The sequence below is a fragment of the Talpa occidentalis genome, unplaced genomic scaffold, assembly GCF_014898055.3.
Source record: "Talpa occidentalis isolate TD23 unplaced genomic scaffold, MPIMG_talOcc4v2.1 talOcc4.4, whole genome shotgun sequence".
NCBI lineage: Eukaryota > Metazoa > Chordata > Mammalia > Eulipotyphla > Talpidae > Talpa > Talpa occidentalis.
The window spans coordinates 134634618-134659535 of NW_023604295.1; the positions used below are offsets into that span (position 1 = coordinate 134634618).

General features: G+C 41.7%; 1 protein-coding gene across 6 annotated transcripts in view; it reads right to left on the reverse strand.

The window, feature by feature from the left end:
• Positions 1 to 1180: 1180 nt before the first annotated feature.
• MFAP3L (microfibril associated protein 3 like) overlaps positions 1181 to 24918 on the reverse strand; it is a 42026-nt gene continuing 18288 nt past the window's right edge. For 4 of the 6 annotated variants that reach the window (XM_037526437.2, XM_037526434.2, XM_037526435.2 and 1 more), the window contains exons 2-3: positions 21804 to 22229; positions 1182 to 7598 (exon numbers count right to left, since the gene is read on the reverse strand). In XM_037526437.2, the coding sequence (XP_037382334.1) occupies positions 6667 to 7598; positions 21804 to 22098 (1227 nt within the window). In that variant the 5' untranslated portion in view covers positions 22099 to 22229 and the 3' untranslated portion in view covers positions 1182 to 6666. Of the gene's footprint in view, positions 7599 to 19313; positions 19719 to 21803; positions 22230 to 22666; positions 23069 to 24918 lie in introns of those variants that run through there. The other 2 variants (XM_037526433.2, XM_037526439.2) reach the window with 2 other exon arrangements.

The following is a 24918-nucleotide window of genomic DNA, read 5'->3' on the forward strand; positions in this document are numbered from 1 at the left end:
CATCTTTTTACTGCTGTTGGACTATCCTTTATTAATGAAGCCCTTTGGGCATCTCAGAAGATAGGGGGGCTATAGATCTGATTCTCCTGACTTCTGCTTCTAACATCCATTGACATAAACCATTTGCTCAAAAGGGTGTTAGCCATATGGTGTGTAATTAAGATAGTAGTATCAGGAACATTCACTAAAAAATATTGGGGCAACATTAGTTTTTAATACTGTATGTGATCAGAGATATAGGATCACACCTATTATTATCTATGTCTCCACACTCCTCCCACCACCAAGGTACACATCTTCTTCCAACATAGTAGACTGGCCCCCATTGACACTTTGCTCTCCCACTCAGATATCCTTAATTCCACAGACAGATTTCCAAGGTTTGTTATTGGTTTGGTTTTGACTGACCCTTTGTTTTGTTTCTACATATTCCACATTTAAGTGAAACCATCTGGTATTCCTCTTTCTGCTTCTGACTTATTTGGCTTAGCATTTTCCAAATTTTAAAATAATCCTCTTTTGTATGAATACTTTTATAATTTTAGCTTTGCATTGACAATAAAAACAGCTTATCACTGCAGAACTAACTCATGCTTTTAGCTACAGATTGCTCAACAAGGACCAGGGTGTACTACTTTTAAGATTTTTGACTCAGTACTCAGAACTATCAATAAGCAAATATGCTACTGCCTGTGAAAATGAGCCTACCATTTCTTAAAGATTTTCAAGCAAAGCTGAACTACTACTTGTCAGGGACATTGTAGAAAAGACACATATGTCAGATAATCTCACATTTATTTTCCAAATCTGTGACTGGATGCTTCTTTGAAAATCACTCAGACTAGTATAAACTTTACCTAACTCCTCTGATTAAAGTCCATGCGAATACAGCATTCCAAAATTTGCAAAAAAATTAGCAACTGTGTGTTCTGGATCTGAAACTATGTACAAGTCAAAATTACCTTGTTGGGACAGAACTTTCCTATTTGCTCTTTCAGATGACACAATCATTAACTTTTCCCTTAAAGCCAATATAATTCTCTTTAATACCCCTTTTGCTTCAGAAGACCAATGAAGATTAGCTATAGGCTAGGAAACACAGTATTTTGTTTGTGGGCTCCAGTAAAACCCTTTCTGCAAGCATCATTCATCTTACTCTCCCATTTGGAAGTAGCCTGGTTTCACTTACATGCCTCACATCTCATTTTCTGTGAGATTTCAGTTTCCAAACTTGACTGATGGTCAAAGGAATTACATAGCCATTTCTTGGATTTGGTCTAAATTTGGTGCTGTCTAGGCATTTCATGGCAGATCTATTACTTAAGGCTTCTCCCTCTGGAATGTTCTGGGGGTGTGTATTTCTTGGTCTTTGTTTTCCTCTTCTGTAAGCTTGATGCTATATTTTAAAAATTATTTGATATAGATAAAAATAAGCTGTTGTAAAGTTTGTGAGGACAAAGGTAAATATCAGTATTGGGATAAATTTTGTAGTTTTACATAAGAATTATTTCCCTTCCCCCCATCCCAAAGATATGCTGCAGATGCAAAAAAGTAGGATTAAGAATTGGAAGGAGTAAATCAGTTCACAGTGACATACTCTGCAGGTGGGTCATGATAAACGTTCCGTACACTCTTTATTAAAGCAACATTTGGAATACAGGATGGATCACATGTTTTCTTTTGCTTTTTGCTACAACATTAACTTAAAGATAGTCATGTTTACATCTTCAAATTTTAAAAAGTGAACAATTATAGTTCACAAAATCACCAGCCTGCCATTTGTACCCAGATACTTTATTTTCTGTAGTATTTTCCGATTTTAACAAAGGACATCCAGAGCTAGGGATACAGCGAACCAAACATAAGTACAAGCAGCTTCTTTGATCCTAACTCACTGTAAGCAGCTCTGTGGTGTCTGAGAGATACATTTGCAGTTTTTTATTACTGGTTAAATAAAAATAATTTATGCTGGAATATTCTTAGAACTATTTGCTTTCTATTTTTACATTCTCTATCATTAGCTCCTTTAAAATGACATGTCTGAAAAAGTTCTTACATATCATTATCACCATATGATATTTTCTTGTAGAACAGACAAACACTTGGTTTGTTGGAAAACATATTAAGTAATTCAGTCTTATTTTTTGCCCACTACTGATTTGCTTAATCCAAACCTGATTAATCACTGTAAAAAAACAAAAAAAAGTCATTAGGAAAGAGAAAGAAAGTGAACTTACTACCTACTGAAGGAGTTTTAAATGAATAGGTGAATGTAAAAATTATCTGGAAGATAATTGGTGCTTAAAATATGTGTGTAAATATACAAGAAATTAGGTAGATGTTTAAAGAGTACCAGCAAGTTAGTTCAAAAGCAAGAACAGAAACAGGGGTTATCATCTTTAGGGACTGCCAATGGGCATGTGGAGATAGATATAGGGTAGAAATTGAAAGGTGCAGAGTATGAAACAGTGTCTGGAAGGTGAGTTAAATGCTCCAAAGGAAACACTGTGAGGAAATCTGTGACAGAACCATAGGTGCTGTCATCTTAAGAGTTTTAGCACTGCCACAATACTGCATTTCAATTTGTGAAGAAAAGGTGTCTGACCTGCCTTTCTGATACAGTTCCTCCAGTGGCTGGGATGTGTGTTTCTGTAGTTCAGCTGATTTGTGCTGGCTACATTTTCTCTGTAATTAGAGAGCGACTTTTCAAAACATGCAAATATTCTGTGCCTTACATTCTCTTCATGTGCTACAGACCTGAGCAAATCCTAGCCCCCCAATAAATAACAAGCCAAACATTACATTTAAAACATATCAGTCCATTAGATAATTTACATAGTGTAGTTCTGTTCTGTCATTCTATCAAGTTACTTTATCTCACATTTGCCCTTCAAAGTGATGACTAAACAACACGAACATCTACAATTAAAAATGAAACAAATAATAAAAAATATATGTAAAGAAGGGGATTCCAGAACTCATGGTGTGGGATGTCAGGTCATTTCAGCTTAGTTTCGAGAAAAGGACATCTCATAAGCATCTGAGACATGTCATTCTGGATGAGAGGACACAGCACAACAATGGCTGGGATGGGTGAGAACATTCGGGTATTTCTAGAGCAAATTCTATACATTATATATCACATTTGGTTCCTAGATATTTTAGTCAAGTATTAGTATTTCTTTTTGCCAAGTATGATCTACAAAAAGATGAGAATAGATGTGCCCTAAAGATATGAAAATATAATATATAAAACAAAACTGTTATAAATTACATAGCTTTTTAGTATAAAATTGTTTTTTCCTTTTAGAATAAATACCATCCAAGTTTACAGATCATCTAAGTGACTTAAATATGTACACATGGATAACTAAATCATTTTCATAATTTCAAGAAAAACAATTTGCTAGAGGTATGACCAGATAACTCAGAAACCAGAAAGTGTTTCGATTTTGAGTGTGACTATATAAACCCCAAAGGACAAGGCTTGGGATTTAGTGTTAAGCTTTTAAAACTGTCCAAATGAGTCTGATGTGTGTGCATGCACACACACGTTCAGCCACATGCCTATGAATTTCTATGAAGCTGAATAGTTCACCTTTGAAAAATCAGCTGAAAGTCACAAGGTCTTTTGCATTTTCTATTCTAGCAGGAGAACCTCTCATAGTTAGTAAAGAAGCAGTAGGAGGGATAAGAAGAATATAGAATTTTGAAGGAGAACCCTATTTTAAGTCAACCTTTTGGGTTGGGTATTATAATATCAGGAGTTTTTTGATGCCTTCATTAGGGAAAACGTTTTGAAAATCTATATAATCCCTCCCCACTATAGTCTAAAGAAGTCAAAACCAATCCAGAAACACTCTTTGGTCACACATTTCTGCTTCTGCTTCTTAAAAAAAACCTGCCATCTTAAACTTTAATTCCTAATCCGTGTCTAGATAGATGTCTTCTCCTGTAGTTCTGTACATGGGTGCGAGTAGAAGAACTGAACAGAATGGGGAAAACTCCACACTATCACAAAATAAACTTACATCTCATTTGTTGCTTTAGATATATAAACCCATGGTAAGAATTTGTTGACCCCTGTGACAAGTGGAAAATGTTTACAATCTAAGAGTTGGAGATAAAACTTTTCTGCAACTCAAATACAGAAATCCTAATCCAGAGACCCAAATAGGAGTCACGGTTTCTCTTGATTGCTCACTATTAATTTCTTTATGTGGCCACCCAAGACACCTCTAACTAGATGCTGGCAGTTCATTCTTATACAAGCACAGCTCTATTGTGCTTCACAGATAATGGCATTTTTTTTTAAATGAAGGTTTGTGGCACCCCTTCCTCCAGCATCTATTGATGCCATCTTCCCAATATTATACCCTCACTCATGTCTGTCACATTTTTAAGCAATATTTTTAAGTTAAGGTCTTTAGTTTTTAGACATGATGCTACAGCACATTTAAAGCAGACCTCAATTATGAAAACATACTTTTTAATGCACCAGGAAACTGAATATTTCTGTGATCAGCTTTATTGTGAATTTTTCTTTTGAGTGGTAGTCTGGAACTGAATGAGGTGTGCCTGTACAAGAGATGACTAATCAAACTCCAGCTCTTATCAGGATGCTCTCCATCCCAGCTATCTAGAAACAAAGCCACCCCTAAAGTGAAGCCATAGCCCTCAGCAATGGAGTCATATGCATTGCTGTCAAGTTTGGACAGCTAAGCTTCTAATTTCATGTGCCCATGTTTGCTTCCAATATTGCTTATCTCATGCAATGGGGCCGTCATGGGAGATTACAAACTTTCCATAAAACTATACATACTGGATCTAGAAAGGATCTTGTGATCCACCAAGTAAAATTCTGATATTTTGCAGGTGAAAAAGATTCAACTTGGGTGGGAGTTGTTCAAGGTGACTTGTCCAGACAGTGACAGAGTGAGGACTAAATATCTAGGTCAGCTGTCTCATCAACGACATGGCCCAGGTAACCTCCCATGTGATGACCACCTCATGTGATATGGCCATGACCCTTGTAACTACTTCAGGCTACTGTCTCCCCTGCTCATAAGTACAAAGAAAACAATACACTCTCTCACCACAATGAAATCTAAAATGTAGAAATGATCCTAATGATGTACTGGGGGAGAAGAACCATAACTTAAAATGCTATGATTTTTCAAAATGAATCCTCTTTATTTGGGTCAGTGACATAGCATACACATGCCAGGTGAACCCAGAGGTGACAGTGAAAATCTTTAGAGTGACTGAGAAGAGCTGGGGTGATAATATAGGTTTGGTTTCATGAGAGAGTGAGACTCATCTAGTCTGCTCCCCATGACAGATAAGGAAACTGAGACCCAGATGTGCCCCAACCAGGCAGCTGGCTATTGGCACAGTAAGGTAAGGTGCTGGGCTTTGGACGACTAGTTTTATCTTCTTTCTATAACATTATTCTGCAGTGCATTAACTGCCTTTTTTTGTGGGACTAAACAATAATTCAGTGATTTTGGCATGGAATTTGGCAGTACAGCTCCCCTTGCCATTATTCTAACTTTTCATTCTCTCCTATGACTTACAAGTTGGCTATGCAGTATACAAAAGAGGACCTGGTTACGTGACTTCACAGATCTTCATATTTGCTGCCCCAAATCAAGTGCGTGAATCACTTGAAGGCTTATGGTCCCTGCAAACCCTCTGGGATAATAATATTCTACCTGTAAGAATTCATCAGATGCTTCTTTCTTTGGAAGCTATGGTTTTCCAGATAGAGCAACATTCTTTGGAGGGTGATGTTACTCAAACGTAAACAAGTTTTCATAGGGAAGGGCTTATTCAGCCTTTTACAATCTCCCTCCATACCTTGGCTGAGCTCACCAAAAGGTTCCCAGAATCAGACAGGTAAACACATTTTTATTTGGCTATTAAAGTGCTATTCCTGGGCAAAATTTTTCTCAATTTCACAATAGCAGCTTTATTGGAAACAACAAAAGCAGTGTAGGAAAGTAGGTTTGGGAAGTGAAAAAATAATGAGTCTATTAACTACTCTGGAACATCACAAATGACTTGTAGATGTCAGCCATGGTATGGGTGGCTGATACCAAAGCCTGAGAGGTAAATGTTCTAGGGGAAAATAAGGACAAAGTAGCAAAGAGGACTAAACCAGAAAGAGCAATTAGTATTAATTCAAACATACTCCATTGTAAAAGAACAGTGACAAGTAATAAAAAGTGAGAAGAAAGTGCAATAAACCCATGTACGTGCATTTGCTATTTCAGTGGACCTATAATTGTTAAAAGGAAAAGCAATGCAGTGTGCATTGGACAGGGCTCGTGGGCTCAGAATGTCTTACAGTGGTGTATTCTTTGCCAAAAGGGCATCACCAATTAAGGTATTTGGCAGAGAATAGCCTCTAAAATTCGTATCACCTGGACAGACACCTTCTGTCCTTTCTTATCGATTCTGCACCCTGCTGTTGCTGCCTCCTTCTCTACTGGGAACCTTCCAGTCACATACACTGCAGGCGGTGTTTCCCCTCTTAGGATGGCATCACTCCAGCCTAAGGGATGAGCGTCTCCTGGTAAGGCTTAGCGGCAAGTGCGGACTACATCGGTACTACAAGGAGCAGCCCCTGATTTTCTTGATATGCATAGCTTTTCGGAGTCGATATTAGACATGGCTTTCATAAGTAATGCAGGTGTTTTTGTCCGGGGCCACCGCCGGGTCTGGAGTTTCCAGGGGGGTGGGCGGCAGGTCTCTCGCTGACCCCTCCACCGGTGTGGGCTCTTCAGACGTCAGCTCGGTGGATGTCACGTCGGTGGAGGGCTCCCCAGAGTCGTGGGACTGCTCAGCAGAGGGTTCTGTGTCCTCTCCATCTTTGACTTCAGGTTGAACAGCCGCCTGGTCGTCCACGTTCTCCTTTTTGGCCTGGGGGTGAACGGACACCTTGATGGCAATCTGTTGCGGCTGTTCGTGCAGCGACGAGGTGTCGGAGTCAGCGGTGGGGGAGTCACTGCGCTGCAGGGAATTGGGGATGGTGTAAACCTCGTCCCGGTCGGTGGCCTCCTGGCCTTCCGGCGTGTGCCGCACAAAGTTCTGGCCCTGCTCCTCCAGCCCCACCACCTCCATGATCTCCTCCATGATGGTCCTACAGTTCATAATGAGGGGCGGCAGCGGCACGCTCCGGGCAAGCTCTTCGATATAGCGGGCAAACTCCATGGTTTTGAACTGAGTGACTTTGGCAAGCTCTAGAGTTTTGGCTGAGGTGATGATGGGGATGCGCTTGGCGATCTCAAAGGCCTTTTGCAGCTTCTCGGCGCCTTCTGTCCTAAAGAACTCGTTGATGGCTTTCTCAGTCTTCTTCAGGTGGCTGCTCATCATGCACAGGCGTGTGATGTTGAGGACCATGACCACGGTGAAGGCCACGAGGCAGACCACCATGTAGTAGACGCCCATGTCTCCCGAGGTGAAGATGACGCGCAGGGTCACCGTGTTGTTCACGCTGCCATAGGCGTTAGAAGCCACGCACGTGTATTTACCTCGGTCTGAGAAAGACACTGTGGTAATGTTCAGGAGGCCGCTGGCATGCATCTGCCATTTTCCTGTGGGACAGGAGAGGAGAGAATTCAAGCACTACACTACAAACTGGGCTGCTGCTGCTGCTGAGACTGAGAACACGTCCTCAGTGTGCTTGCTACATGCCAGTGACGCGCGTTAACTCAGTGAGTCTTCACTACCCTGAGGTGGGTAATAATACCTGCCCCATTTTACAGAGTGAGGAAACTGAGGCACAGATTAAACTACCTCCCCATGGTCACCAGTTCCAAGTAGCAGAGACAGAAGATGAGCTTAAGCTCGCGAGGTTGTATTTTCAGCCACCAAACCCTCTGGAATAATTGCACATCCCAGTGAATAACAGTCATCTGGAAACTACTGTGTTCTTACTAAAGAATTCCTTAACTGCAACATGACTTCCTAATCTGTCCTTGAGCATGACTCTGTGGTACCTGTGTTTCCAGGGAAGCTGATATAAGCTATTTTAGGATCAACACAAAATCTGTAGTAAATCAAATTATAATTGTTTACTTGGGCTTCTCATATTTGTGATTGAAGTTATGCTTGTATGCTCTGTTAATGAAAACATAATTTATGCACTAGTTTTGAGAATCTACAATGAACTACCCATACTGAAGTTACCAGCAAGCAACGTGAAGATTCTGAGGCTCAGTTTGAATAGATATCACTTTGCTTTAGCCTTGCAGATTAGTAGCAAAATGCACCAAGTAGGAAATAAGGATCACAGGATGGGAATGCATGCTGAGAAATTCAGCCCTTCCCTCCCTTTAGAACCTGGAGCATGGTGGGACTTAGCAGTGCCCTGGGAATGAGGTTCTGAAACTGGTAAATCTCTGGATTTCTTTTTTAAAGATTTATTTACACAAGAGCTGGGGTCCAGGCCAGAGGCGCAGGAGGGTGAGAGGATTCACCAGAGACAGAGCAGGGAGCAGAACAGGCAGACAGACCAAAGTACACTGCTGAGGGGAGCAGTGGGCGAGACAGGAGAGGTCTGCTGCACCATGTGAGTAGCTCCCTGGCTGGCTGGGAATTGAACCCAAGCTGCAGAGGCAGCGGACAGCTTCACAGTGCGGCGCTCAACCCGCGCTGCCACTGGGGAGGCCCCTGATTGGATTTTTTCATTTGCCTGTCTACTCACAGGTCAGAGGGTCCCTGGGAAACAGACCAGGTTTGACTTCCAGGTCTTGGATCCAAGCTCTTCTGAAATCCTACTACCTCCTAGACTTTTGAAGGGGAAGGAAGGTGCAGGCCTCCAGGGAGTGTAGGGATATTTTTCCATCAAAGCACTCCAGTTCCCTAAGCCAAGTAGAGAAACCTCTTCTGAGAGCTGGGGCAATGCAGCATGTCATTCGTTCCCTTTTAAGTAACTATTCTTGCATTGTTTTCCCTGCTGCCCCTTTCTGGCAGTGACTTAATTAAAATTAAAAGTCTGGTACTTCCCTGAGCAACAAGCACCATCTTAAAAAATCTGGGCACATAAGTGAACAGGATCTCAGTGGACAGTGGAATGAGGCAACAGATGGCCCTTCTTTATTCCAGAGTCCTCTGCTCCGAGGAAGGTTCCTAAGGAAACTAGATGGAGTAGTGAGGTGCCTTCTCAGGGCTGTAGTTCCTCCTTGCTGCCATGGCGAGTCTGGCAGGATGCCTCTTGTACGCTGTCACATTATTTGGCCTTCTGAAAGAACATCTGTGAAGAGAGGTTCCTGGTGTCCCTAAGTAACCTTTGTCTAACAATTCAGTCAGTGTCTTTTCCCAAAGAGCTGAAAACACTGGTTTGGAAAAAATCTAGTGAGTTTTCAGTCTCTTGTGAATGTGTATGAATGGACAAGCCTACCACAGGTGTGTGAAATGTTCTCTTATTCAAATGGGATAGGGGCAAGCCTTCCACCCCTTTTACCTCCTGGACATGAATTTTGATACTTCAGCTGCAGATTTATTTGAAGACATAATGATGTGAGGCAAGGGAAATTATCAATTTACTTTTTTTAAAATTTAGGTGCTGCATAAAAGTGGACTATAGCAGGCAAAGGGAAAAAAATTCTAGTTGAAAGCATATCTATCTATCTATATCTATCTATCTATCTATAGTACTAGGTTTTTTTTTTTTTAAAGATTTATTTTATTTATTTAGACAAGCACTGGGTACAGTCAGAAGCGCGGGAGGGTGAGAGAATTCACCAGAGCCAGAGCGGGGAGCAAAACAGGCAGAAGGACCGAAGTACACTGCTGAGGGGAGCAGTGGGCGGCAGGAGAGGTCTGCGTGCCATGTGGGGACCCTCGCCCAGCGGCTGGGGATTAAACCGGTGCTGCAGAGGCTGCGGGCAGCTTCGCAACCCAGCGCTCAACCGCTGTGCCACCAGGGAGGCCCGGTACTAGGTTCTTAAGACTTATAGTCTGTGATTATATTTACCCTCCTTCTTATCTTGGAAAATATAGCAGGAAATAGAATGGAAGAGGGTGAGAAAGTGAGCTTATCTGTCTGAGAAATGGTTAGGATCAATTTGTTCACCTCCTAATCCCCCACTGCCACTCCTTTTGTGAGGAATTATCTATAAATACAGGACAGAGTAGTCTGAACCTGGGTATAAAGAAAAGGAGAACTAAACTAAGAAGGCAGGCATCCGATGATATAAACAGCTTTCTCCTCACTCCTATAATAGTTAGAGAAATATGAAATACCTTTACAACATATCAATGCTTTATTGACTATTTAAAAATGTTTCTGAACTTGAATATTACGGTTATTTTCAGGAATACCTGAAATTTTCTGTTGAGATATACAGATATCCTGGACCCAAACAATTCAATTCAGATAACTTAAGACATTTCAGAGTAAGACCCTATACTGTCAAAAGGGGCAGAGTCTGGAATCAGACACCATCTAATCAGGTGACATTTGTGGTTCGCTTGGGGGATACATGTAACGTGTGCTGCAGATAAATGAGAACTTAGGAGCATGTTGTGCTTCTTAGCCCAGGGCAGTGGTTCCTCAGACTAACATTGTTTTGTATACTTTACCCAATAATTACCTAGTGTGTTCTTTTAACTGAAGAAGTCTGAAGCTCACCAAGTATCTGCAAAGTGACTATGTTTGCTTAACTACAAACATGACAAATAGGAATCTGTAGATGATGATCCTAAAGCAGATGAGTTTTCACTTATAACATGAGCTGCAATATCCAAGTTAAATGACTAAGGCCACATCTCAGTTGTCAGCAATTTCCTGTTTCTGGTCTATGACCAGGACAGCAAGACATCTTTTTTCCCCAGTCCTTTCCTAGATTCTTCTTGAAACAAACATCATATTTATTTTATGCATTAAGGTAAGATTAATGGCATTTGGGTTTTTTCTCTGGTATGATGTAAGATATGACCTGGATTAAACATTCTACTACAAAATCATAAAGCAAGTCTTTGGAAGCTAAGCTAAGCTAACACACACACACACAAACACACATAGAGAATGTCAGAAGAGCTAAGATTCAAATGGCAAGGGTGATTGTACATCCATATCTCTTGTTTTTAAAAGGATGATATATATATTCATTCCTCCCCAGGAATCAAGCTTTTATTTCCTCTCAGTCTCAGCTTGACCTTTGATCAGGGAAAAATAAAATTTAGTGCATGTTCTACCACAACATGCAGACTTGAAAAACCATAAAGATGGCACAGATTCTACTTCAGAATTGGTCCTTCCCCATCTGCGTAAGGCCCAAGCTCGTGAGTATTCTCCATACGGTACCTGCTGCCCAACTGGGACCAACCTGAGAACATTTTCTGAGCTGCATGTCACCATTCACCCGTCTATAAATACCTTGCCCCTAGACTCATTTGGTAGGGTCCCCACTTTAGCTGTCAGAAAGTTAAAGGAACAAAAATATTGTATTAAAGGTATATAAAAATACCTTCAAAGACCATCACAGGAAACCTCCAGTGTCACACATGAAGCGGAGACACACACTTCTGCTCCCATGTATTTTGTACCAGGAGTGGGAATGTCAGAATTATGTGTTGAATTTTCATTAAGCTGCTTTAGTTCAGCACAAATAAAAATCTAAAATGTCAGCAGCTGGTGCCAAGTCAATTCAACATGCAGTGATTTGGGAACGAAAAAAGGCAGATAATTAACCATTACTTTCTGAATATAAGAGGAAAGATGACGTGTAAAACAGTCCCTCACACTCTTGATGACCATTCGCTTATTCATATCCTATGCCTTGCTAAGACTGCATCCTCTCCCCTAGTGTCCCCCCAACCTTGGAATGTCCTTCTCCACCTCCTCTTCCCTCCTTGGCCCTATAAGGTGGAAACACACCTGAAGGCTTTGGGCTTAAATACTGACAACTGTAGGCTCCACTTTGTTATAGTCCTGAGATCTGTCATCCTTCCCCAAGAAACTTCAGCCCAAGAATCACACCTGTTATGAGCCAGTTACCCCACTTCTGGATATTTACCCCCCAAATATGATAAAACACTAACTCAAGAGCTGTATGTGCCCCCATGTTCACTATAGCATTATTTACAATAGCCAAGAGCTAGAAACAACCTAAGTACCCACTGACAGTGGACTTGGTAAAGATAGGATGAACACAATGGAATACGACTTAGTTATTTAAAAAAGATGAAATTTTGCCATTTGCAACAAAGATGAATCTAGGGGACATTATGCTTAGTGAAATAAGTGAGATGGAGAAAGACAAACACGGTATGATATCACTCAAAGCAAACAGATGAACTAAATAAAAGAAAACAAAACAAAACAAAAAACGCTTTTAGACCAATTACTGACTACCAAAGGGAAGGGGTAGGGTCTTGGGTAGGCTGGGTAAAAGGGGTCAATTATACGGTGAAGAGTAATTGGACTTTCAGTGGTGAGCTTAATGTAGTATATACACACAATGAGCTTTTAATGATGCACACCAGAAACATAGTTATAAAAAAATGTTACTTCAATTTAAAAAATGAAAAAAAATTCTAATGTGAACAGCTTCCAAGTAAGTATTAGAATAACATGGTGGTTGACAATCTCTCCTTTGCAAAGAGAAAAGCTACCAGATGTTATGTTCAGCTGTGCTGTGGTGTGTGTGCTATGCTGAAAACAAAGCTGATGTTTTCAGAAGGGCAGTGATCTTTTTTTTAATAATCTTGTTCATGCATTCAGTGAACAAATATCATTGAATAAATTGTCCATGTACAGGATTCCGTGCTAAACAAGTGGAATACTAAGATGAATAAGATGAGATCACTGACTGCAAAAATCACCCAGTCTAAAGAGGGACAGAGACTCTAACACCTGCAGCATCACATGGCACAGGGACGGGCACATGTGAATGGGCACAGGGCCTCCAAGGGGGAGGATGGCGGCGAGCGGCGAGGCAGGCTTCTGAGAGCGCCGCAGCCCTGAGCCAGGTCAGGCTGGGGTGGTTCAGGCTGGAGGAAGCATAGGAGCAAGACTTGGAACCTTATGGACAGAGGGGGTTGGGGAAGCATATGAGCAAAAAGGGGAGCTACTGTGCGTTGCCGCAGCTGACAAACCATGCAAAAAGCCAACCAGGGTCAGCGTGGGGACAGGACTGGAGCTGGAGGCAGGGTCTGAATGTTCAAGAGCTTTATGTTTATCCTGTGGAGAACAGGAGCCCCTCCTTCTTTTGAACCTCATTTTCTAGGATTTTACCCTTGATTTCTTTCCTAAAGATGCCACAGGATCTTCCCACATGCTTCCTCTCGGCCTGAAAGCTCTCCTCCCTACCTGGCACATTTCTAGCTCAGGTAGACACTACCCTCACATGTCACTGTGCTCCCTAAGAAAGCCTTTGCTGATTCCTAATTAAATAAGAAGCAGATGCTGGAATACATGGGAATTTAAAAAAAAAAGATGTCATTTCAAGTAAGTGGGGAAAGAATATTGGAATTACAGTTTATCTGAAAGAAAAAGTTAAATTTCTATTTTATGTGATACACAAAAATAAATTCCCAAACTCTGAAAATCTATATGTAAAACTGTAAGTATAAAATTTATAGTGGCTATAAGAACATTTTTGTATCCTTGAGCATTTTGAAATATTTTCTATCCTTTAAGCATTTCAAGAATCTTGAAAACAAAATTGTGAGGGAAAACATTGATAGATCATATTTCTCTCCAATTAAAAATGTGTGCACTATAAAATATACACACTAAAAAGCAAAAGACAGAAAATTCTAGAATTTCTGACATATGCGTATGAACTGTAGACTGTAAAGAACTTATGTAAATCAAGACAAATAACCTAAAGGGGGAAAAAAAAGATGTCACAGAAAAAACAAATGCATGAGTGTCCAAGCATACCAAGCCACTAGTGAGTGAACTATAATTAAATTGAAAGAGGTTAAAGTATTAAAAAGAAAGAAGAGACTTCAGGTAACTTTTTACCTTTCAGAGTGCCAGAGAAAATGGTCACTGATTACTTATTATGTTCCTCGGGGATCGGGAAGGATGCTCCCTGACAAGGCTGACTGGAGTTCGGTTGGTAAAGTCTTTGGAAGATTGATGTGGAGGCAGCTATCAAAATTTTTAATGAATATAACTTACAACCCACTTTCAGACTGGAATTCTTCAAATCAGGCAAACCTAGATTGACTATGAGTGTAAGAAAATAAGTGAATGCAAAGTAAGTCCATTTTGAATAGTTTTCCTTCCCAGGGATATGTTCTAGCCTTTCCTCCTCTGCCAACAGCCTGAAAACTTGGTCTGGGGTGAGGGAGGCAGCTGACTGGGAGCCACTGTGCTCACCTTGGGCATGCAGAGGCGGATATCAGTGAGGTCACTGTCATAGGCCAGTGCCAGGGAGACGGTCTAGCGAGGAAAAAAGTGGATCAACAGCGTTGTATGGCTACTATTAAGCCTGGAAGCATCAAGAAGTTCTCCAGCCCACAAATGATTGTGTGCAATATCCCAATGGCACTCAAATCAGAACTGTGGCTCAGACCAACATCTTCCAGTCACCTTATCGCTGCATAGAAATGAGCAGCAACACCACCTTCTGGACCTGCACAACCATTAAGGGAGGTGAGCACACAACCTACAGATACCGTGATTACAGATTTTCTCCCAATACCATGTCTCCTAAAATCCTAAATCTTTACTTTCCAGCTTCTGAGGCTCAGATCACTAAGCCTTAGAAATTAACATTATATCTAAATGCCAGTAAGTTCTTCCAATTTCCCTCAAGTTACTTATTAGAAGAAAAGGATTTCTCTTTCTTTGGAGATGCCTTTGTGTGAATGTGTAAAGAAACCGACCTGTGATCTGTCTACATCGCCAATGAGTGGTATAAAGGGAAAACTGTTCCCAATCCTGTCTTGCTCTTAAGCATCACACACCCATACATTTCTAGGAGAGCTAAATCTGCTCAAAATGGGTAGGTTTTTTCCTTTAAAATGACTTGAATAAGAATGTTCAGGTGGTGAGAGTTCCAATGTTTATGCAAACGAGTATAACATTCACCTAAATGACCCTCTTCCAATAAGAACAACATGTATGCATGTTTGTGTCTATAAATGTGGTGCTTACTCTCCAAGATGTGAAATAGAGGCCATGAAGAGCAAGGATCCATGCCTCTTTACAAAACGTAATTGAAAACAAATTTAGCCCTGTGTGGCTGCACCTGTTACAGGGCTTCTGTGATCGACGACAGATCCTTGAAGCCACTGCAGAGTCAGGGTATAAACATCACAAGTTGCAAGGGCTCTTATACCCCCATCTCCCCCTAATTCTCCCAAGAGTCCTCTTCAGAGAGTACTGGGGCAGCTCTAACAAGCTATTTCCTCCATCATGTGGAGCCAAGGTGGCTCAGGATAATACCGGCATAGCTCAGCTTTCAGCTCAGGAGGGTGGGGGTGCGAGGACTGTGCTGTTCAGAGTCACAGTTCTGCTCTGCTTAAGAGTTATAACTAAATATCTGCCAAGAACCTAATGTCTCTTCATTTCTTGGCCAAGGAAACATCTGACCCTCTGCAAATATGATCAGGTAATTTAAATTTTTTTTAAAGGGCCAAGCATGTAATTCCCTGTGGGTTAGAAATAATCTCTTCTGAGGGTAGCCAAAGATGATCTTCTCAGACAAGTACCCTTGGCTGGGTTCATATAACCAACCTCCACTTTGGGAATGTCAGCTATCATCCTTACCTGAGGTGCATCTGGCAGGGTCTTCTCATGAGCATTCTAGGCTCACATCCCAAATGGAGCACAACTCACTGAGAAACACTGTGAGTGGCTAGTTATCAGGTTCACCCTAGTTTGACTCAATTTGGAAAATGAACCAAAGTATAATACATTAAACCACTCTTATGGGAAAACATGTTATGGGTTCAAACAACTGACATGAAGGTTCACTGTGGAGTGGATCCTCAGCTACCTGAGGGCTGCTGTTTTGGGTTACACAGGGCTTCTCAACGTTGACATTACTGAATCTGAGCATCAGGGAGATCTTTGTAGCGGGCTGGCCTGTGCACTCTAGGATGTTTAGTAACCCCTGAGTGGCTTCCACCCACTCAATGCCAGCAACATAACCTCCCCCCTGCCTCCCCTTACTCCACCTCACCCCCCAGCTATGGCAAAATGTCTTCAGACCTTCCCACTGGTCATGTGAGGGAAAGTAGGCCCCTGATGAGAACCAGTGGGTTAGGCAAACACAAACCTCATCCTGTACACAATACACTTAGTATTTCAAACTACAACCTCTTCTCCAGAGGTTGCATCTGGCAGGGTTTTCTCACGAGCATTCTAGGCTCACATCCCAAATGGAGCACAACTGGGTCCCTGTATAGACATTGGGTATCACTGGGTCCCTGTATAGACAAGGAAAAGGGCGAGTTCTCAGGCAGAGGAGATAGTCCACATCTGCCATCAGAGCAACAACATTATTTTGAAATTTCATATAATATATAAGGAAAAAGTATATACTTTGTAATTATTAAAAGTCTTTTAAAACATTGAGATAATTAAGACAGTAAAAAACTATGAGACATACTGTATTAATAAAACAGATTTAAGCACTTGGAATTTATGATTGTGATGACAAGGAACCATGTTACCAAGAGCCATTGCCATTTACTGACAGCTTGGTATGTTCCAGGTAATATACAGATCATGTAACATAGCACACGATAGTTTGTAATAAACGGGGTAGTCAAAAAGGTAACAAGAAAGGGTTATCTCTTATTTTCTAGATGGGAAAACGGAAGCTCAGAAAATTTAACAAACTTGCTCAGAGAAAGACTGTCATGGGATTCTTATGAATTTCCAGTAATACATTCATAATTCCATACATTTTTGTCTGAAGCCTTTTGATGAATTGGTTTTTTAAATTTCTAAAAAATACAATGTACTAGAAGAGGGATTTGGTATAATATTTGCATAGGTGACATACTACTTTGCCTTTCATCTTAGAGGCAAAGGATGATTTACAACTCATCCCCCACCCCCCACCTTTTTGTATTAGGATACACCTGAATTAGGACAACCTGAATACTTGGTTGTCATTGCTTGTTGTCATCCTCTGCACCATAGTTAAAAGGCACTTCATGGTCTATTAAAAATTTTTGTGAAAAGTAGAGAGATAAAAACAATGGAGCCATATAAATGAAACCCAAAATTGAAAATGAAGTGCACAAACCTAGAGCACTAGTTGTGATAATTGTGACTTTCTGCAGTGCAGCTAAGTTTACTCTGCGCATGTTCATTCTGTAGATAATTCTTCATGGTTTTGGTGACAGAATGCTACCACGATATGGAAAACAAATCCCAGAAAAGTCCAAAACTTAACTTTAGAATTTAAAGCATAATTGCTAACAAGTCCGGCATGTTTACAAAGGTCTACATCAGCTGACTTAGGGGACATGCTGATTATTTATCTTCTGATCAAGGTGCTAATGTGTATTTAAATGGTTTAAAGTCAGAGTAAAATGCCACAGCAATAGTACCCTAGATAATTAGTATCTGAACAAGTGGGGCTTTTCCATAATATTTTCTGGCAACTACTACGTATTTCTACTCACCTCCAAAAAAAGGAAAATGGAAAACAGCATATTCTGTGGCCATTTGTGGTTACTTGTGCTATTTGAATTTGAGTTATTTCTGTAATCTGGGTGGTGAGCTACCAAAAAAAAAAAAAATCCCTCCAGAAATAGATTATACATTAGCCTCTCCTGATCCTGTAGCATTCAAGTGAAAAGCGCCAGGGAAGCAAAGCAAACCAAGGCCTGCTCCTGCCACTGAAGGAAATAACCTCGTTCTTTCTAGGACCAGCAGAGCTGGCGGGAAGAAAAGCAATGTCACTTCACTTTTTCAGCACAAACAAGAAATGGAATTGTCCCTTTCCAGGCAAATCACAAAGCTGGTGGTGGTATTGTCCTAGATAAACTCACCAGATGTTCTGGAAGACATCTGTGGTGTCTGTGCCATGTAACACGTGGCTACACACACCCCGACATGTCTGTGCTATGGGGGCGTTCCAATGCCTCTTCCATCCAGTTAGTCTCTCCTTCACTCGGTCTGGGTTAGATGATCTATAATATTATCGCCTCCAAGAGCTAAAAGGTGACCAGATGTGGGTGAGGCACAGAGAAATACCAGCTTGGCCCCTCTGGTTGTGTAGTATCCTCTCTACTTACCTGAATTCTCACCTGTAGGCATAAGGATTAATAATACCTAACCGCTGTGCTTATTGTAGGGATTAGAAATAATGTAGTAACTTGGCACAGGGGCTTACTAAACAGTAGGGGTTGTCTGTATGAAATTACACTAATTTTTCAGTTTGCTTTTAACAGTAGTCCTACTGTATCTAGGTAACGTTTCAGGATATTAGCGTTTTTTCATACTATATTCAATCACCTCTTTGTTCAGTTATAACTGAAACACTGCTCCATTTAAACTTCTAGCCTATCAGCCTGAAAACTGAAATCTAAGTCTTAGGTTCTATTAAGACTTGGGGCTTTTCTCCCAACAGAAATGAAGAGTTAATGACTAGGGATCTTCTCAGTTCTGGCACTAAAATTCTAATGCTTTATGATGAGTCGCTTATTTTTGCTGTTCCCTATGTTTTGCTTAGTTGTTAGGTAGTGTTTTCTATATTACCCTGCATTTCTTCTGAAGTTACTATTATTATACATTGCAATTACGAAAGCCGAGCTGGAACATCAAGTACTAGTATAAAGAGTTCTTTTTAAAAATATACAGTGCATCTTATGGGATTTTAAAACAGCTGATTTATCAGGCTGCTGGCTGCGAACATGGTGAGTGTCAAGTTCTGATGGAGAAGTTCTCTGTGCCAAAGGCCTCTCTGACTTGCTACCATTGGTTCAGGTGTTAACGACAGGCACTACTCCAGACCAACTGAGCACCCACAAAACAAGAGAACTCAGCCAAATGTGACTTCTATCTAGTTCACCCTTCTACTAGACAGGTGAAGAAGGCAAAGCACAGAGTTGGCTTGCCAAGACTCAGTCAATAGTTAAAACAACCTTGTCAAATAAGACATCACATGATCCCTTTGAAGCAGTAGAGTACTACTTCAGGACAACATTCTAGATGTTTGAAATTCATGCCCCAGCAACACGCTGTTTCCATGCGTTGCTTCCTCTTTAGAATCAGGGGCTCAGTGTCCCTGCCACACCTCCTTAATACCTGGTGATAACCTTTGCATGAGGGGCTATGTGACAGGCAGGTTCAGGACAGGAGGCCTCCCTCCCTTCAATTCAGTCACCTTGGTAGTCCTCGCAGTGGCCCAGCCCTGGAGAAAGACCTGGTGAAATACAGGGACCTGAGCGTAAAGATGTTACCATAGTTACTGCCCCCCTTCACAAGTGTGATGTCACTTCCTTCTGATTTGCAGTCTGGGAGGAAGGAGCTGTAGGAATGGAAACCAGCTGTGGGCTAGGGGTGGTCTTCTCTCATCTTTCCACCATCATGAGTAAGGGTTCTAGCCACAGCCACTTAATAATAACAGGACCTTGGGAACAATGAGTAAAAGAGAGGTTTGGACTAGACAGGGGAAGACTGTCTCTAATGTCCCTTCTAATTCGAAAATTTCCGTGGCCCCCTAATTTTACCTTCTAGGGAATGACTTTTACTCTCCTACATTGAACATACAAACATCTATCCATGATATGTACTATTTTTGACAAAGGGGAAAGATTTGTTATGCTACCCACCCTTGCCTGGCTAACCAAAGGCAATGCAAGTGACAGCACACAAAGGCGAGATCCCACATCGCAGGTAGGGAGGCTTCCAGCAGCCTTAAGCATTAGGAACACACCTGTGAACCAGAGATATGCAATTGCAAGAAAACTCCACTCATTTAGCTCCTAGGGTGACACATAAAGCATTCGCCTCTTGTTTTTTTCCCAGAGCAATTAAGATTAAAGGAGGGAAAGAGATTAAAAATGTAGGTTTCTTTGGAGCAGAAACTCTTCTAGGGATGGTTCATTGGTTAAAGGGCTTGTGCAATGAGCAGGACAATATGCATGGAAGGATGGCAGAAATGAGGAAGGTGCTATGTCAGAATGATGTTCTTTTTTAACCCTTGCCCACACCCCCTACTTTATCATATGGTAAATACTTAGGAATGTACATGAGCTCCTTGACATCCATCAAATCAGACTTGGGTTTTCAGGAAATTGCTTCTCACATCTGAAACAAGAAATGTACTGACTGATGGGCCTCCCTGGTGGCGCAAGGGGTTAAGCACTGCACTAAGAAGCAATCCGTGGCCTCTGCAGCACTAGTTTGATCACCGGCCCGCCAGGGAGAAATCCACATGGTGCAGCAGACCTCTCCTGACTTGCCTGCTGCACCCCTCAGCAGTGTATTTCAGTCAGTCTGCCTGTTCTGTTCCCTGGTGAGTGCTCTCACCCCTTGTATCTCTGGCCTGTACCCCAGCTCTTGTATGCATAAATAAAATCTTTTTTTTTTTTAAAGAAAGAAATGTAGGGCCTCCCCAGTAGCGCAGCGGTTGAGCGCTGGGTTGCGAAGCTGCCTGCAGCCTCTGCAGCGCCGGTTCGATCCCCGGCTGCTCCCAGGCCACGGGAGGAGGGTCCCACATGGCGCGCAGACCTCTCCTGCCGCCCGCTGCTCCCCTCAGCAGTGTATTTTGGTCCTTCTGCCTGCTCTGCTCCCCGCTATGGCTCTGGTGAATTCTCTCACCCTCCCGTGCTTCTGACTATACTCAGTGCTTGTATAAATGAATGAATGAATGAATGAATGAATGAATGAATGAAAGAAATGTATTGACTGATGGTACCCTATCATTCCTAACTCTAACTGGAGTCTTTTGTGAAGTGAGCTCAGTGGGTGTTTAATAAGGTGATTCACACTTTTTGGCCAGAAACTCATTCATTGAAAACCTAGCATTTCCCCCCTTCTGCCACATGTTACTTCTTGCTTTTGCATCCCCCTTCCTCCTTGGGCTCAGCTGCAGCCAACAGTCTGGAAATTTCAGCACAGAGAGATTGGTAGCTGATGGCTGAGAACTTGCACAGACACTTCTTTTAAGAAGTGTGGTCTTTAAATCCACAGCCAATGAATTAAACTGATAAAAACAACTGTACTATTTATAGGAGCGAGCTCCATGAAACAAAATAAAACTCCCCGGTACAACAAACATTTAGTGAGAATCCATTTCATATTCATCTCTATAAAATTCTGTATGCATTCTATTACAAAACTTCAAGAGGCCTTTTAAAAGGCTTCAGTGTTTGCCCTTTGTCTTTTGAGTCAAAGAGTGAGACAGAATGAATCAATCACTTCTTCGAATCCTTAAGGTTCTGTATTTCTCTCTTGCCTTTGGAAAACAAAAGGAGCTCTTTAAATGATCTGAATTTTCAATGGTTTACTCAACTTATGAATTGAATTTTGCGTAAGAACAGCTAACACTTGGGCCTCCCTTGTGGTGCAAGCAGTTGAGCACAGCACTGTGAGGCTGTCCGCAGCCTCTGCAGTGCCGGTTCGATCCCCGCTGGCCTCGGAGTAACCCACATGGCTAGCTGTCCTGTCTCGCCTGCTGCTCCCCTCAGCAGTGTATTTCATCAGTCTTCCTCTTCTGTTCCCTGCTCTGTCTCTGGTGAGTCCTCTCACCCTCCTGTGCCCTGGCTCTTGTATAAATAATAATAATAAAAAAAAACAGCTAACACTGAGGCTGACTCCAAGGTCCAGGTTGTTACTGTATGACATCTGACACAAGCTGAAAGTTACTTACCTTCTCCTTGTTCCTCTTCCTCCTCCTCTTTCAGCAGCTTGCCAATGGAATTAAACCACTTGAATTGTGGGTCAGGGATGCCATAAACACTACAGTTAATCAAGGCACTGTTCCCTTCCTTGACTATGATATGGTCAGTTCTGGCAATGATTGTGGGCGCAGAGCCCAGGGCCATGTCCGTGCTATTTAAAGTGCTGTTCGTTACACTCTTAGCAGTTGCTAGAGAGGATACTAGGATTAAAAAGGGCACAGAAGGTAGAAAGCACACAGGCAGATGGCTCTTCAGTCCATCCATCTTCTTTGCTTGCTCTGTAAGGCAACAGAGATGGTTTGCCAATGGAAGCTTCTATCGGACAATACGCTGTTCAAGGCAGGCCATGGGTCAAACCTGTCATGGATCCAGAGAGATAGTTCTTGCTTAAGAACCTGTGTTAAGAAAACAAAAAAACAAACAAACAAACAAAAAAAACAGAAAAGCACAGGTACGTAAATATTAATATTCATATGGTAGTGTCATTTATAAAATGTTAGAAACTCAAGCAAAATGCAAACCTACATAACTTTAAAACATTAAATTCAGATGTTTTAAGTGCGACATGAGATTTTTCACAGGAATCATAATTTATAAAACCATACAAAATGTATTTATAATTTAGAAGGCTGTAAATTATAGACAACATAATTTTTTAATTTTTGCAAGTGAAGCATATCACTCTTAGCAGAAACAATTACATCTCTTATGTTAAGTTGATCTCACATTACTTTGGGGATTCAAAACCTGATTAGGTTGTTTTTCATGCCAGATGAAAAGGTGTCTTTCCACCCCATTGCCCATCTTCGTTGTGGATGACCTCATCATTTACCTGGGCTGTTCTTCAACCTTTTCCATCAATACGACTTCCAGTCTATATGTGAGACTGCAGTGTGGTGCCTGCAGGCATTTAGAAGGGCTGCACCACAGCCAGTCCAGCATTCTCCTAACTCCCTATTATCCCTTCCAGACACGCCTTTCCCCTTTTGTGCAAAACTGTCCTGCTTTTTGAGTTGCACTCTACCTAGCTCTTCTGCTCATTGCAGTTGTTATCTATGACTTCTGATTACTCAATTCCCTGGTTTCAATCTTAATCTGCCTCCCAGAGGTAGGGGAACCTCATGGTATATAGGGTGACATTATGGGTCGTGGTGGTTCTATGTCCATAGATCTAACCTTCACCCAGGCCTCTATCCTGTGTTTCAACCACTAATGGCACTACCACAACCTGGAACTTTCATGTCTCCAAATTCTAAATTCTAGAGCTCCAAGTATTAGAAGTTCTAAATAACCACTTTGATCCACACCCTTGCATGCTTCTGGATCTCTTACTGCCCTCAATGGGCTTTCTAGCCATTACTGATTTTTCTCAGTTTCTATCTCCCTTCTCAATCCCACCTGCAAGCTTTATTTCTGTGTTAATCAAGACCTAATCACATAGACCACAACGCCAATGTCCTCAACCCTGGTCCTTCTGCACGGTTACTCTGCCAGTACACAGTCATGAAGCCCATCACTGTCATTCTGGTTCCTACCCCCAGGAGGCTGGAGAGCTCTGGACAGAATCCTAAAACCACATCATACCTGCTAGGATGAAGGATATGCACTCCCAACTCTGCCCAGGCCCTTGGGGACAGCTGGTAATCTGTGTATCAGTGCAAGTGGATTTGGTGTTCTCTTTCCACAGTTGCTTTGAAACATTCAGCTCTTGAATCAAGCACCTTGGCCCAGGGGTATGTCTCCTCCTCTGAAAAGTTGCGTTTCTCCTACTAGGGCTCACCAGCATCAATTCCCTGTGTCCACATTCCCACTTTTTCTGAAGTACCCCGGATCATATCGGAAATTCCATGCCTACCATTTCCTCCCCAGGCTACCACATCTGTATTTTTTTTGCTCTTGATTGAAATGACTCTTGCTCTGGTCACCAACCCTTCTTCCCGTTTTCAGTCTTTCTCTTACTTAATCTCTGTGGTGGTTGCCAGCATGAATTGGTCTTTCTCAAAAGTCTTCCTCAGTCTGCTCCTGCTATCTGCTCTCATTATTCCTATTAGTTCCGATATATCTCCCCTACTCCTTAAAAGTTAACTAACCCCCAGTATCTCATCACTGCACCCCTTTTCCCCTGCAGTTCTTACTATAACCATCTCAGTAAAACAACACCCAAACCATATCTTCAGCCCTAACTCTCTCCTGAACTTCAGCCAACTGGTGTTACCAACTGTCCTCTGGCCATCCTGACCAGGATATTCTGCAATTACTCAAAATTAACATCCCCAAACCAAAGTCATCTGCTGAACATGCTTCATTTCCTAGATCCTTTATTTTACTTGCAGACACCACCATCTATGCAGTCATGGTTGGGTATAATGCTCAACTCCAATGCTGCTCTTGTGCCTTCAGAACATCCATGAAACTACATGTTACGTGGATTCTACCTCTTAAATATTGCTTGGATTGTTCCATCCTGTCTAACTTCTCTGAGCAAGACTCGGCTAGGCCTCCGTATCTTTTCCCTGCCAGAAGTGATGTGGTCGCCTCCCACATGACCTGTCTGCCTTGAGTCTTTCCCCAGGTCCAGATAGAATCCCGATCACCATTCTACAACACAAATTACATGTTGCTGTTCCTTTACTTATCAACCTTCAGTGCACTGCTTACATTACAGTGTCAGAATTTCTTCCCCTTTTATTCACTCAAGGAATAAATTACTGACCATCTTCTATTAAGAAGATACTGTTCTAAGACCAAGAGAGAGAAAAGCTGACAAGGCAGATTGTTGCTGTTATGTAGAGATTATATTCTCACAGAAAAGGCAGGCAATAAATAATACCCAGGAAATGATATTTCCAAGTCATGATACATGTTTTGAAAACCACACCATGATGTGCTGGAATGATGAGGTAGGCAGTTATGGAGGAATTTCATTGAGGAGATGGCTCTCAAACTGGGGGCTCTTTAGAAATCAGCCTTCACTAGATTGGGATAAGTGCATTTCAGGGAGAAGAAGGAACAACAAAAGCAAACAACCAGGTTGAGGATGCAGGGGAGGGAAGACACAGACGGGGAAGAGAAGTAGACAGACCC